The sequence below is a fragment of the Furipterus horrens genome, unplaced genomic scaffold, assembly GCF_987537825.1.
Source record: "Furipterus horrens unplaced genomic scaffold, mFurHor1.1.pri manual_scaffold_3, whole genome shotgun sequence".
Classification (NCBI taxonomy): Eukaryota; Metazoa; Chordata; class Mammalia; order Chiroptera; family Furipteridae; genus Furipterus; species Furipterus horrens.
In genome coordinates, this window is record NW_028327173.1 from 121,640,221 (window position 1) to 121,654,974 (window position 14,754).

The window sequence follows — 14,754 nt, forward strand, 5'->3', positions numbered from 1 at the left end:
TCATTTGACTACTCACCAAGCTTTTCATATTCAGAAATTCTCCAGCATCACTATATGAAATTATAAGTAAATTCTACTAAAATGATATTCCAGATGCATTGGAGTTTCTATAAATATGTTCTAAAATATTTTATATATTGATATTTTGAATTCTCTATATTTCTGGACCTGATATTGTTTTGCTTTGTTTCAGTGTTCTTTCCAATTACTTTTATCTACATTTTTCACAAAATTTCTTTAGGATCTAACAAGTTTAGAACAAAACAATTTCCTCTTTATCCTTTGACAATTTAGTTCTCTAATATTTTAGTCATGAAACATATCACATCTACACCTTTCTCATTTAGAAAAAAGTTAGAATCTAAAGGAAAGAAAGAACTCACATTTCGGAGAATATTTAGAAATGACAGTTCTGGAACTTGAAGAAAATCAACTAGTTCAAATGGAAATGTGTTTCCTTCTGAGTTTGCAATTGTTGATCTCTTCTTGTAAAAGGTTTTCTGTCATTCTAGGGTTCTGTTGTTTCTGTATTATTGGAAAATATTTGCAGAGTTTCTAACTGTCAATCACAGAGACATCAGAACAGAGATGTGGGAAAGTTATGTTATATAATTCTTTACTTGAAAAACAATCCAGCCCTGGCTGGTATGGCTCAGCGGATTGAGTGCTGGCCTGTGAACCAAAGGGTAGCTGATTTCATTCCCAGTCGGTCACATGCCTGGATTGTGGGCCAGATTCCCAGTTGGGACCATATGATAGGCAACCACACATTGATGTTTCTTTCCTTCTCTTTCTCCCTCCCTTCCCCTCTCTCTAAAATTAAAATTAAAAAAAAAAAAAAATACTTTTTTAAAGAAACAAAAACAATCCACATGTTTTTAATCATAGGAAATGTTAGATACCTGGACATCTAGATCTAGAGCATCCTATGACACTCTGCTCTCTTCTGTTGTCCTCTGTGATCCCCGAATTGAAAGACTTAAGTAAGAAGGTTAAAAACTTGAGTTTCCTTATTATGTTGTACACTTAAAACCCTTGTTAACATAGTTCTTATTAGGGGTGACGGGGCGAGAAATGGTGTGGAATACAGACCTAAAATAAGATATCATTTAGGAATCAAGACTATTTTAAATAATTGAAATTTCCCTTAGCTTAAGTTTCTTTATTATTATTTGTTAAGATTTTATTTTTTAGAGAGAGGAAAAGCAAAGGGAAAAAAAGAGGGAGAGAAACATTGATCTGCAAGGGACACATCGATCAGTTGCCTCTCACTGTCTCTTGCAGGCCCCCAACTGGGGACCTGGCCCACAACCCAGATACGTGCCTTGACTGGGAACTGAACCTGCAACCTTTCACTTCACAGGCCAGCACTCAATCCACTGAGACGCACCAGCCAGGGATAGCTTAAGTTAAAAAAAAATTTTTTTTTCAACTATAGTTATATTAGGAAGGTATAAATGAGCTAAAGAGTGATTGCCAATGAGCAAAAATCCTCATCTCTCAGAATAGGAGTACAATGAAGATTAAGCTTTTATCCCAAAAATAAGTACTAAAAAAATTTTTTTTGCTTTAAAAAAAAATAAAGAAAAATTATTGTCCCTGGGACAGAGGTGGGAACAGTGATGAACAGAAGAAACAAAACTTTTTTTGATTAAGAAAAAATAGCCTCAGCACTATTTACATTTTTAAACCTTTTTACATATACTACTTTAATAAAAATAAAAACATTGTAAAATACTTCAATATTTCCCCAGAACACTCATATATTTCCAATTATTCTTTTTCCCTTGAGATTTTACTTTATAATATTAAGACCTAAGTCCTAGAATAAATCAGAAATTGATAAAAGGGTGTTTGTAATGTTGTTGATTATTAAGTATTTTGAGAATACACTTCCTGAACATTTGTACTTATAAAAATACATATCTTATTTGTACTTATAAATAAATATTGCATTGTATTTAAAAATAAGTCATACCTACCTGACTGACTATATCTGCTTTTTAACATCATTACTTTTGTATTAGCTCTGGGATAATGTTCAACTGAAAATTCTTCTGTTTCATCATTTTCAAATACATTATTTTCATCCATTATCTTTTTGGGAACTGACAATTCTGTTTCCTTCTGAAAGTTCCAAGAGTTGTCAAAATTATAGAAGAATTTTGTAAAATATGGTAAGGTGTCAGAATCATCTGTTTCCTCTAAGACTCCATCCTTGCCTAACTGATCTTCAGTTTCCATAATTTTTATTATTTTGATTTCTTGTTCCTTATCAGGGTCAAATTCACTTGTTGGAAGATTTTCACGTTTATCTCCTTTATCTACTTCTTCATTTTTTCCATTATATGTTATAATTTTATCTTCATTGGCATATGTAAAGCCTAGCATACTAAAACCAAAATCAAACCAACTTGGTTTGATTGAGCTATTATTAGTGGTTGTGTCTTCTTTTTCTGATATTTCCGTACATGGATATGTGGGTTCTTCCTCAGATGACATGGAATCAGGTACATCTTGCAGTGGTGGATTGCTTTCTTTGGACAATAATTCAAGCCCTGTATCCTCACCTCCAAAACGTAAATAACTTGTAAATCCACCTCCAAACCAACCAGTAGCTTGAGGATCGAGACTGTGCTCTGACTCAGATGCTTCAGACTGTTTTGTTGGCACTGAACTGAATTCTGATTCAGGTTCCTGTTTATGCTCTGTTTGGGGCTCACCACTATTTAATTCCTCTAAGTCATTCTCATTTTCTACTGCTATTTTTCTACTTTTAAATGAGCTTCCTGGTTCGATAACTGGTTCAAAAGTCATTTCTTCAGCTTGTGCCCTTCCAAATCCAAACCATCCTTTTACTTCAGGCACAGTTGAGGATGGTGGGACTTGATGCAATCCTGGAATGGGATCCTGTTTCACACTGCCAGCTTCTTCTCCTTCCCAATTTTCTGAGTCACTAGTTTTTCTGATATCATCGGGAGCCTCTGATGATGTAAATTGGTATTCATTCCAAGTACTTTCAGAAGCTGAATAAAATTCAGGTTCTATCTGAAAATCACTTTCATATACACTAGATTTTTGGTCTTTATCTTCTTTATATGGATACATATTTTCAACATCATCACTGTTTAACTCACTGTCTTCATTTTCAAATGTATAGCTTACTCCAAGAAGACAAAGAAAATCAGATTCCTAAAAGGAAGAAATATATATGATTGACATAAATATACTAAAACTCTTTGCTTCTCCCTAAATAATTTAAAATGGATGACCATGGTTTTCCCAAAACCACAACTAGCAAAAACTAAAATCAGATCTCCTATCTCAGACACTGTCGGTTGTATCAAAACTGACTTCTCAGAATAATGATATAAACTTCTTAAATGGAAATCGTTTTACAGGTCCTGGCTCAGTTGGTTAGAACATCATTCAGTGCACCAAGGGGTTGTGGGTTTGATCCCCAGTTAGGGCACATATCTAGGTTGCAGGTTCAGTTCACGGTTGGGGTGTGTATGGGAGGAAACCGATTGATGTTTCTCTCTCTCTCTCTTTCTCTCTCTCTCTCTCTCTCTCTCTCTCTCTCTCTCTCTTTGTCTCTGTCTCTTCCTCTGTCTCTCTCAGTCTCTCTGTTTCTCTCAAATCAATTTTTTAAAAAAACATATCCTTGGGTGAGCATTAGAAAAAAAAATCATTTTACACTAGGATTTATTTGTTATCAAACAGTTGAAGAATTTGAGAAGCAGAGACAAGTATGAGTATATTCTGCAAATAAACTCTGATGAAAAGGCATACATGGCCATAAAATCTTGGTCCTCCTATGAGTGCACTGAATGGACACATGCAGCTGTGTGGTGGTTTGAGGGAAGGGAATTTCACAGCACATGGTCACAGCTCAGACAGACCAGAGACTCTGGCCTGGATAAAAGTTGCACTAAGACATTTAGACTTCTTTTATTGAGATATTACATATAGCCAACAGAGATAGGGATAACCTTTGTCATCTCACAAAACAACCAAATCATCAAGAAGAAAAATGGTAAAGCTACTTTTTTAAAATCTGAAGTTATTTCAGTGATATGCACTGCTCTTTGAATATCACCATTATGAAGTAAGAATAATGTTCAGAATTTTAAAAAATAAACTTCAGAATCCTGACTCTGTCATTTACTAGCTCAGTGACCTTGAGTGAATTACATGACCTTTCTATGACTCAGTCTTCTCATCTATAAAATGCAAATAATGGCACTACCTACTGTAGAACAGTATTTTGAGGATTGAATGAATCAGGTGCTTAGAATAGTAACTATCTCTAGTATACACTAGCCTAACTAGACCAAGGTTATACTATCCCAGATGAGCCAGTAATGCAAGTGTATAAAGGCCCAACCCCTTGCCTCTATTCAGAACAACTCTGAAAGGACACCCAAGCTTTAGAATTTCTTATCAAATCAGCTGAGACCTTTGTCACAACTGCATCACAGTTCATCTTCTCTGTCTGCCCAATCTTCTCTTTTCTTTTGTTCCCTCACAGGTTCTATTATTTCTAAGAAGACTCCTCAGTAAACTTTTTGGATGCAAAATTCCATCTAAGAGTCTATTTCTCAGGGAATTTGACCTAAGAATTAGAGGATTCTGTGTGTTTACTATATGCTCTGTACTGTGCTAGGTACTGGAATTTTACAGTAATCAAAAGGAATAGAAGCAATTATAAGTTGTGATAAGCACTATGGAGGAAATAAAAGGAATCTGTGATTAAGAAGCATTAATTCCATAAGAATCATCATGGAAGGCTTCTCTGTGGCACTGATGTTTAGGCTGTGACCTAAGGGATAAGAAGGAACTAAGAAAGTGAAAAACCTGAGGAAAGCATTCTAAACAGAGGGAATAGCCTGTTTGGGTCTCTGAGCTGGGAAGAAGCTTGGCATATTGTAGTAACAATCAACAGGCCAGTATGGCCAGGAGCATAGTGAGTGAGGGAAGAGTGGCATAGACTAGGTTAGCAAGGTGGGCAAGAGAGATCATGTAAAAGCAGGATAAAGGGTCAGGGCTTGATTACCAGGTTCAACGAAAAGCCATGAAAGGGCTTTAAACCAAAGCAATTATATAATCTGATTTTTTATTTTTTATTTTTATAATATCCTTTGCTGTTTGAAGAATGGATTGAGAAGGAGCAAAAGTAGAGGAAAGGAGGTCAGTTAGAAGGCAATTGTATTCTAATTAAGAGAAGATGATGCCTCCTTGGATTAGGGGCATGGGGAGAGTAAAAATGATGAGAAAACAATATACTCCAGATGTATTTTGTAGCTAGAACTAACAGGATCAGTAATTATATAGTAAATGGACAGTTAATCCCAGAATTTGTTCTGAGAAAGAGCCAAATAATAGACAGTTTGCTTAACTAGATAGGCTCATTTCACACTGATCTCATGAAAGGTAAATTGACTTAACCTAGAATCTGAATTAAATGGGCTAATCAAATTCACATACTAAAAAGTAACTTTCCAATGCCCTTTCTTATTATCAAGCCCAATATTATCAAGCTTATTTAAAACTCCAACAGAAAAAAAGATTGTACATATGATACCTAGGAGAGTATTAACCTAAAAATAAAAGGCCTTTCAAAGCATGAGGCAAAAAGCATTTATTTGAGATAAAAAAAAAAAAAAGAATAACTATTCAGGAGTCACTTATTCAGGCAGTAACCCAAATAGTGTTCCATTTAGGAGAAAAAAGGCAAGGTGCATTTATGAGAAAAGGAAAAGGAATAATTACATCAATACAAGGAAGACATTTCATTGGTACAAATCAACTAACATAGTGATGCTAATTCTAAACAATGGGTTTAATTTTTAGTCCTATAGTCATAATAGCTACGCTCTTGTTATCCCTGCTGTCTTTGCCTGTTAAGTTTTATACTTCTGTTTATTTTTTATCCTTGCCTATTAACTTTTCAGAAAGAAAAACCTTTACCTGTCATCAACTTTGTTTTACCTAATTTTATTCACATAATCAAACTATTTCTAAAGCAAGTTCTCAGACCAACTATGTTATGTATTCACTACACAAAATACATAACCAATGGGCACTTAATCTACAGAAAACTATTTTAGCCAAGAAATTTTAAATTCATTACTAAGCATAATGAATTGTACTCACTTTAGTTGGTATTTGAATTTCCTCAGATATAAACACCTCTTCAATCTGGACTGCATCTCTGGGAAAATATCCAAAATCCTTCCCTTTCTGTCAAAATGAAGAGCAAAGGTTAGCAAGAAACAGCAATCAAAGCAATAATAACTATTGAACCTAATTTTGCTCCATGTCTTTGGCTCTCATGTATTTCAAATCACAAATATTCATTGGCTTTCATTTGCCATCTAAAAGTGAGTGAAATCATATTCCTTTTGTTATTCAAAACAACAGCATTAAATTGAGGGAACAAAGAGCCAAGCCATACATGCCATATTTTCCAAACTTCAGAGGGAAAACCAACCCATAAACTCATTTTCTTCTTTTTTGTTTTCTTTAATGACCTTCCCTGCCCAGGTGCCCAGGATTTACACTAGCAAACTGGGGATATCAAAAGGCAAGGGAATGGTAGGAGTAGCCAATGTAAATAGAGCTACGACATATTCAGCATTTTCAAAATTTCGAAATCAGGTAAAAGGTTTAAACTCTGAAGGGCCAAGAGAGATTCATCAAGATAGTGAATATCCGTGAGTCCTCAAGGGAGGATTTGGTTCCATTTAACTCTTTTGGGGCTACCTTGGTAACAGAGATCCTCTTAATCCAGTTTAAGTACATGTTGGATGTCCTCTGAGAGTGAAGGCATCACACAGCCATTTCCTATCCCTATCAAGGTGTAAAGACCATATTTTTTTGGTCATTTGATCCAGCACCATCACACCTCCATTGTGATCCTTCCACTTGGCAGTTACTGCATCTATTTGGAAACTGATGGCCTGTGATGAATGCTACAGTGTGGCTCCTTAAACACCAAATGCACAAAACTTAAGTGTACTAGAAACTTCACTCTGGCTCCACACATCACACACTGCTTTTGTGTGGAACTATCATTTTCATATATGGTAAATAAGAAAGACTGCTTTCTTATGTTCTTATGATATCTTATTGTGTTGTTTTTCTTATAGCTGTATTGGGTGCCTCCAATACTTTCCAAACATAGACTGGCATGTTAAGGCACCATAAACAGTAAGGAATCTTGGGAGCTGCAGACTCTAGGTAAATAATTCTGACTAGCAACATTTAGGGTTTCAGTCATACAGCCCCTGATGCTAAAAAGCAGGGCAGATCCAAATAGAATTTGCTCCTTCAAGTAGTGATGACAGAAACCGTACAAGGGAGAGATCTAATGCATATACAATATGGAAATGATGTATGTACCAGGTGGGTCATGACTGTTCAGCTTGGGAGTAAAATTGCTTATCATAGCATCCTTTCATATTAATGAATTTATTTATTTATTTATTTATTTAACTTGAGAAAGTGATTTGCTGTTCCACTTAGTTATACATTAATTGGTTGATTCTTGTATGTGCCTTGACCAGAGATTGAACCTGCAACCTTGGCATACCAGGACGGCACTCTAATCAACTGATCTACCCAGCCAGGGTCGAGCACCCTTTCATTATAAAGCATAATAATATCATCAAAGATACAAACCTATTTTCAACTGAAAACATTAATCATTAACTTTTTTATGTTATATATTCAAAGAGATGATTCTGGCTTCTAGGAATTTCAGTGTAATAACACTTTGGGCCAAATAAAAGGCTCTCCCAGTTCTTTTTTTCCATGAAAAGTCTTCTCTGAGCTATCTGAGAGTCATTTTGATCAAAACTCAGTCATTTATTTGCCCAGAAAGATGTGTCTTTTAATCTGATTGACTATAACTTCCCAGTCTCTCTTAAACATGGCCATTGGCAGTACCAAGGGATGTCTGGTGTTATTTAGTCATCCCATAATCTCCATTAACACCTCTGAAGTTTCCCCAAGCAAATATTAAATTTAAATTTAAAAACTATGCATACTATGTAAAAATAATTTCAAGGCACTCTTAGACTCCCATCCTAGCCAAACTGACTTCCCAAAGCTACTTTATGAAATTCTGGGACCAACAATAAACATGACCATTTTTTGTTTGTTTAAATATATTAAGGTTCAAATAAATATGTGTGTGTGTGTGTGTGTGTGTGTGTATTCCTTTAGACATGAAAAGCAGGCATCCTTGTGTAAGCTGGCCATTTATTCTGCATTTAGTTTTTAAGATTAGATACTTACGCTTCCTCCCCACAAATCTTCCCTTTCTCCTGCAAGTTTAACATAAACAGATATTTCTTCTCCTTTATTGAAGTTTAGGTATAGGCAGTCAGGTCCTCTGTAATCTCTCATGGCTAAGACTCTGCTTATTAAAGCTATGCAGATATGTTAAAAAAAAAAAAAGAAAAACACAATTTAAATTAAAATGTTGTTTCTTTCTCTCCCATCTTGCCCTCCTCTAATCCATCCTATGTATTTCCAAATGTTAATTTCCTCATATCACTTATGGCCTCAAAAACAAAGATAGATTTCCTATTGCACGCAGAATCAATTAAAAACTCTCTGGTTTGGTATCAAAGGCTGTCCATAACATGATCTTCCTTCCTTATTTAAAATGACTTCCTTTTATTCCTTTACTGTCAGTCTCCTCTGTACATTGTGCCTGGAATTTGTCATTGCCATTCTCCACTGAATAGGGAATGGAAAAAAAAGATAATTAGTGTTTTTCTTGGTACCTATATATTATATTCCAGGCATTTTGAATAAGCTTTTGAATTTCTTTATTTTATTAAATCCTCCAAACAGACTTATGAGGTAAATAATTTCATCTCAGTCTAATAAATGAAACTTTATTTAAGTCTCAGAAAGTTGGTCACACACCTGATAAATGGTGGAGCTAGATTTGCACGAAAGTTCTATTCACTGTAACATCCACTTTCATTTTCTGAGCTTTACTTTCTTCTATTTCCTATGCCTAAAAACCCTTCAGGTTTTCCTTCATGATAAACTCATAACTACTTCCTCTATGAGACATCCTTAATTGATCTCGCTTACTCTGGCCCTTCTCTGAACTTAAATATTAATCTATTATCCTTATGTTGTATCAGTATTTACTGTTTAATAGTAACTTGTTTTTTTTCTTTATTATGCTATTACAGTTGTCCCAATTTTTCCTCCCCTGTCCCCCTCCACCAAGCATTCCCCACTCCCTCTGGCAATCCCACCTACTTTGTTCATGTCCCTGTATCATGCATGTAAGTTCTTTGGCTACTCCATTTCCCTATACTTGCTCTTAACAACCCCTGCCTATTCTTTAACTACCAATTTGTACTTCTTAATCCCTTCACCTTTTCTCCATTCCCCCAAATCCCCCTCCCAACTGGTCACCATCCCAATGATCTCAATATCTATGACTCTGTTTCTGTTCTGTTTGTTTACTTAGTTTGTTTTTTAAAGTTAATTTAATGTTTATAGTTTCAATCTACTTCTTTTTCTTAAGTAAGTCCCTTTAACATTTCATATTATAATGGTTTGATAAGGATGAACTTCCTTAGTTTTACCTTGTCTGGGAAGCACTTTATCTCCCTTTCCATTCTAAATTATAGCTTTGCTGGATAGAGTAATCTAGGTTTTAATTCCTTGCTTTTCATCACTTTGAATACTTCTTGTCAGCCCCTCTAGCCTGCAAAGTTTCTTTTGAGAAATCAGCTGACAGTCTTATGGGAACTCCTTTGTAGGCAATTTTCTACTTTTCCCTTGCTGCTTTTAAGATTCTCTCTTTATCTTTAAACATTGTCATTTTAATTATGATGTGTCTTGGACTGCGCCTCTTTGCATTCACCTTGTTTCGAACTCCCTGTGCTTCCTGGATTTGTATGTTTATTTCCTTCACCAAATTAGGGGGTTTTCTTTTATTATTTTTTCAAATATGTTTCTAATTTCTTGCTCTTTCTCTTCTCCTTCTGGCACCCCTATGATCAAAAGTTGGCATGCTTAAAGTTGTCCCAAAGGCTGCTTATATTTTTTAAGTTCTTTTTTCTTCATGCTGTACTGATTGGGTGTCTTTTGCTTCCTTATGTTCTAAATCATTGGTTTGATTCTTGGCTTCATCCCCTTTACTGTCGTTTCCCTGGAAATTGTCCTTATTAGTGTATCCTTCATTTCTGATTGGATCATTTTTATGCTGTTGAAGTACCCATTGAGTTCCTTGAGCATCTTTATAACCAGTGTTTTGAACTCTGTATCTGATAGACTGCTTATCTCTGTTTTGTTTAGTTCTTTTTCTGGAGTTTTGTTCCACTCTTTCTTTTGGGTTATGTTTCTTTGTCTCCTTATTTTGACAGTCTCCCTGTGTTTGTTTCTATGTATTAGGTAGAGCTGCTTTGACTCTGTGTCTTGGTATCAAGGCCTAATGTAGTAGGTGTCCTGCAGAGTCCAGTGGCACAGCCTCCCCTATCACCCAAGCTGGGTACTCAAGGTGCACCCTTTGTGTGGGCTAATACTTCCTCCTCTTGTAAATGAGTCTTGGTTGCTGTCAGAAGTAGTATGGGAGGTATTTACCCAGTCCAGACAGCTGATAGGACTGGCAGCAACCACCTCCCTTTGTAGCTTGTGGAGGTGGTTAAGTGGTGGTGCACCAGTGTAGACTATAACTGTACACTAGATGCACAGGGTCTAGGGTCTCCCAGATGGTGCAGGCCAAGGTCAGCCTCTATCTCTATTCCATCCAGGACACCTTGGTGTAAGCTATAGAGTGATCTGAAGACGGCTGTTGCTAGTGCCAGGCCTAGAGCCACTCAGTGACAGGTACAGGGGCTTGGCTCTTCTGTTGCTTATTTGAGTGGATTTAGGAAAGTCTGAAGCCTGTGCATAGCCCAGCCTTTCATATGGAAAAGCTTGGGTGGGCCCATAAGTTGAATGGGACAGATCTTCAGGTAATCATCAGGGTGGGGTTTACCATGTGAGCCAGGTTGATGGAGACTCAGATAAGGTGCCACTGCACTTATTCAGACTCACTCCCTCTGAACTCTAGCACTGGAGTAGCAGCTCAGAAGGCATCAGTGGCATATAGGGAGAAACTGAAGTGTCTGGAATTGAGGCAAGACCAGAGGGACAGAAAGGCAGGCAAAGGCCATTATCCCTTTTCTGAGCCCTCCCCCCACAGAGCTACAAAGTAAGCAGACTGGTGCCATATCTGAGTAACACTGTTTTTGCCACCTGGAGATCCCCAGAGACTCCATTCCACCCAACTTATGGGCTCACCCAACCTGCTTTTCCATATGAATTATTGGTCTTGGTTCATGCTTCACAACTTCCTAAATCCTCTCAAACAAGCAACAGCCAGCCTTAGAGAGTCCCCAGTACCAGTACCTCTTGCTAAATGGCTGCAGGCCCAGAACTAGCAGTAATCAGCCTAGATTCACAACTTGGGTTCACCTGGGAATTTCCAAGCCCAGCACAAGTAGCAGCCATCTACAGCTTGCTTTACAGCTCAGGCAAAACACTGGTGAGGGCTGACCTTGGCCTGCACTACTCAGGAAACTCCAGAGCCTGCGCACCCAATGGACAGCTACAGACTACATCATAGCACCACCACCCTGCCCCTGCACACCTAATCCTCCTCTGAGGATGGAGGTTGGTGGTCAGTGGTCACAGCCTGGGGAAATCCCTTCCATTGACCTGCGAATAGCAATCACATCTCAACTACAGGAGGGAGTACTCAGACCACATGAAGAGCACACCTCGAGTACCCAGCTTGGGTAATAGGGGAGGCTGTGCCACTGGACCGTACAGGACACCTGCTTCATTAGACCATGATACCAAGACAGGGAGTCATAGCAGTTTTACCTAATACATAGAAACAGATACAGGGAGGCTGCCTAAATGAAGAGACAAAGAAACATGGCCCAAATGAAAGAACAGATAGAAACTCCCAAAAATTACTTAACAAAATGGAGATAAGCAATTTATCAGATGCAAAGTTGAAAACACTGGTTATGAGGATGCTCAAGAAACTTAGTGAGGACCTCAACAGCATAAAAAAAGATCCAGTCAGAAATGAAAGATACACTAATTGAAATAAATAACAATTCACAGGGAAATGACAGTAGCGTGAACAAAGCTGAGAATCATCAGTGATTTGGAACATAAGGAAGCAAAAGACATCCCCTCAGTACAGCATGAAGGAAAAAGAATCCAAAACAAACGAGGACAGTGCAAGCAGCCTCTAAGACAATGTCAAGCATTCCAATATTCTCATCATGAGGGCGCCAAAAGGAGAAGAGAAAGAGAAGAAATCTATTTGAAAAAGTAATAAAAGAAAACTTCCCTAATTTGGTGAAGGAAATAGACACACAAGTCCAGGAAGCACAGAGAGTCACAAACAATATGAATGCAGAGAGGCCCACTCCAAGACACATCATAATTAAAATGCCGAAGGTTAAAGATAAAGAGAGAACCTTAAAAGCAGCAAGAGAAAAGCAGTTAGTTACCTACAGGGGAGTTCCCATAATACTGTCAGCTGATTTTTAAATGAAACTTTGAGGCTAGAAGGGATTGGCAGGAAATATTCAAAGTCATGAAAAGCAGGTACCTACAGCCAAGATTGCTCTACCCAGCAAAGCTATCATTTAGAATCAAAGGGCAGATAAAGAACTTTCCAAATAAGAAAAAACTAAAATAGTTCATCATTTCCAAACCACTATTATATGAAATGTTAAAGGGGTTTATTTAAGAAAAAGAATAAGATCAAACTATGAACAATTCAATGCTAATAAATACATATGTATCAACAATTGAATCTAAAAAACAAACTAAGCAAACAAGAAGAACAGAGACAGAATCATGGATACAGAGTGTTTTGATGGTTGCCAGGTGGGAGGGGAGTGTAGGGGAATGGGTGAGGAGGTGAGGGGATTAAGAAGTACAAATAGGTAGTTACAGAATAGCCATGGGGATATAAAGTACAGTATAGGAAATGGAGTAGCCAAAGAACATGACCCATGGACATGAACAACAGTGTGGTGATTGCCTGAGCAAATGGGAGTGTTGGGTGCAGGGGGGCAAAGGAGAAAAATGGGACAAGAGTAATATCATAATCAGTAAAATATAATAAAAAAGTAAAACTCAGAAGACTCAGAAACTTCTGATTGTGAAGTAGAAACTAAAATCATAAGGGCTTCCTGGCCAGGTAGCTCAGTTGGCTAGAGCCTCATCCCAATACGCCAAGGTTGTGGGTTTAATCCTGGTCAGGGCACATACAAAAATCAGCCAATGAATGCATAAATAAGTGGAACAATAAATCAATCAATCAATCTCTCTCTCTCTCTCCCTCATTCCCCCTCTTTCTCCCCCTCTTCCTCTATCTAAAATAAATAAAAATTTTAAAAAATAAGGACTTCTTAAATCAAGACTATCTATTCATCAAATGGCTTGATATCTTTTTAAATAAAAATCAACTACATTTACCTTAAAAATAGTAAATCGGCTGATGAGTTTGTTTTTGAGATCCAGATTAATATCTTTATAATTTCTGAAATACTTATATATCAGGCTGATCTTTGCTCCTTTGTATATTTACAATAAAAGCTATCACAAAATACTTTTTCTTTAGCATTTCCTTTTGATACTGGACTATATAACTGCAAATATTTTTCAGTAGTATTAAGGCTCACTTTTATCATTCATTCCACAATAACATTTTATGTCATTTCAGAGCCCCAGTTTAAGAGGAAGAGAAGGAAAAAAAGAAAACAAACTTACTTTCACATTCCAAGTCAGCACATTTCTTAAAGTCTGCCAGCAGTTTTGTGCCTTCCAAAAACTTTGTCAGAGAAATAACCAAAAGGAAGATTCTGTGAACTCCAATCTCCGCCATGCTAAAACAAGCAGGGATCTCAAATGAGGTTTAAACCGATTGTTTAGGCTGTTGATATGCCAGCCAAAACAGGAGGTACCCCACTCTCTTTACTAAATACCAGAGAAGAAAGGTTTAGGTTTGTTGATCTGTTAATAACTACATTTTCCTGTCCATGTTTAGGCTTAACTTGAGAGATGGTCACTCTCTGTTCTCAATCTGCAGTGTCAGTTATCTAGATAATACGTAGGGGTTTAATAATTAACAGGGATTTTTTGTTGGACTCATGTCTTACAAAGGTGGCCCATGTCAAACTGTCTATCTTAAAGGCACCTTGCATTCGCCATTTCTTAAACAGACCTCCACAAAAAGATAATTAACTTCTTTCTATTAAAGTCTCAGGTAAATCAATAAGTAAGTACAAGCAGTATTTGCTGCATGCTAATATCAGCATCAAGGAGAAAAGCATACATTACATGTAAAAGCAGTAATAATTGATGTTAAAAATGGTTTTGAAAAATCATGATGAAAGTTTTTTAAAAACTATTTCACTCATATTTTTTTAAAAAGTTAGTGCTGTCATGAAGTTGAAATTTGTTTTCAGTTAAGAATAATAGTTAAAATTTAGTAAGTACTTATTATGTTCCAGGTACTGTCTTAAACACTTAAACATATGATCTGATTTATCCCTCACACCAACTCTCTAAGGTAATATTATCATCTCCATTTTTGTAATGAAGAAACTTAGATACATAAAGAAGGGTTAAATCACTTGCCCAATATCATATAGAGAAGAAATTTAAACCTAGGAACTATGACTCCCCCTACTCATAACCACT

General features: G+C 36.7%; 1 protein-coding gene across 2 annotated transcripts in view; it reads right to left on the reverse strand.

Annotated features, from left to right (window-relative positions):
* MIA2 (MIA SH3 domain ER export factor 2) overlaps positions 1-14,099 on the reverse strand; it is a 91,062-nt gene extending 76,963 nt beyond the window's left edge. For both annotated transcript variants that reach the window (XM_090270113.1, XM_090270112.1), the window contains exons 1-4: positions 13,822-14,099; positions 8,302-8,435; positions 6,157-6,243; positions 1,983-3,192 (exon numbers count right to left, since the gene is read on the reverse strand). In XM_090270113.1, coding sequence (XP_090126239.1) covers positions 1,983-3,192; positions 6,157-6,243; positions 8,302-8,435; positions 13,822-13,936 — 1,546 coding nt within the window. In that variant the 5' untranslated portion in view covers positions 13,937-14,099. The remainder of the gene's footprint in view (positions 1-1,982; positions 3,193-6,156; positions 6,244-8,301; positions 8,436-13,821) is intronic.
* Positions 14,100-14,754: the final 655 nt, after the last annotated feature.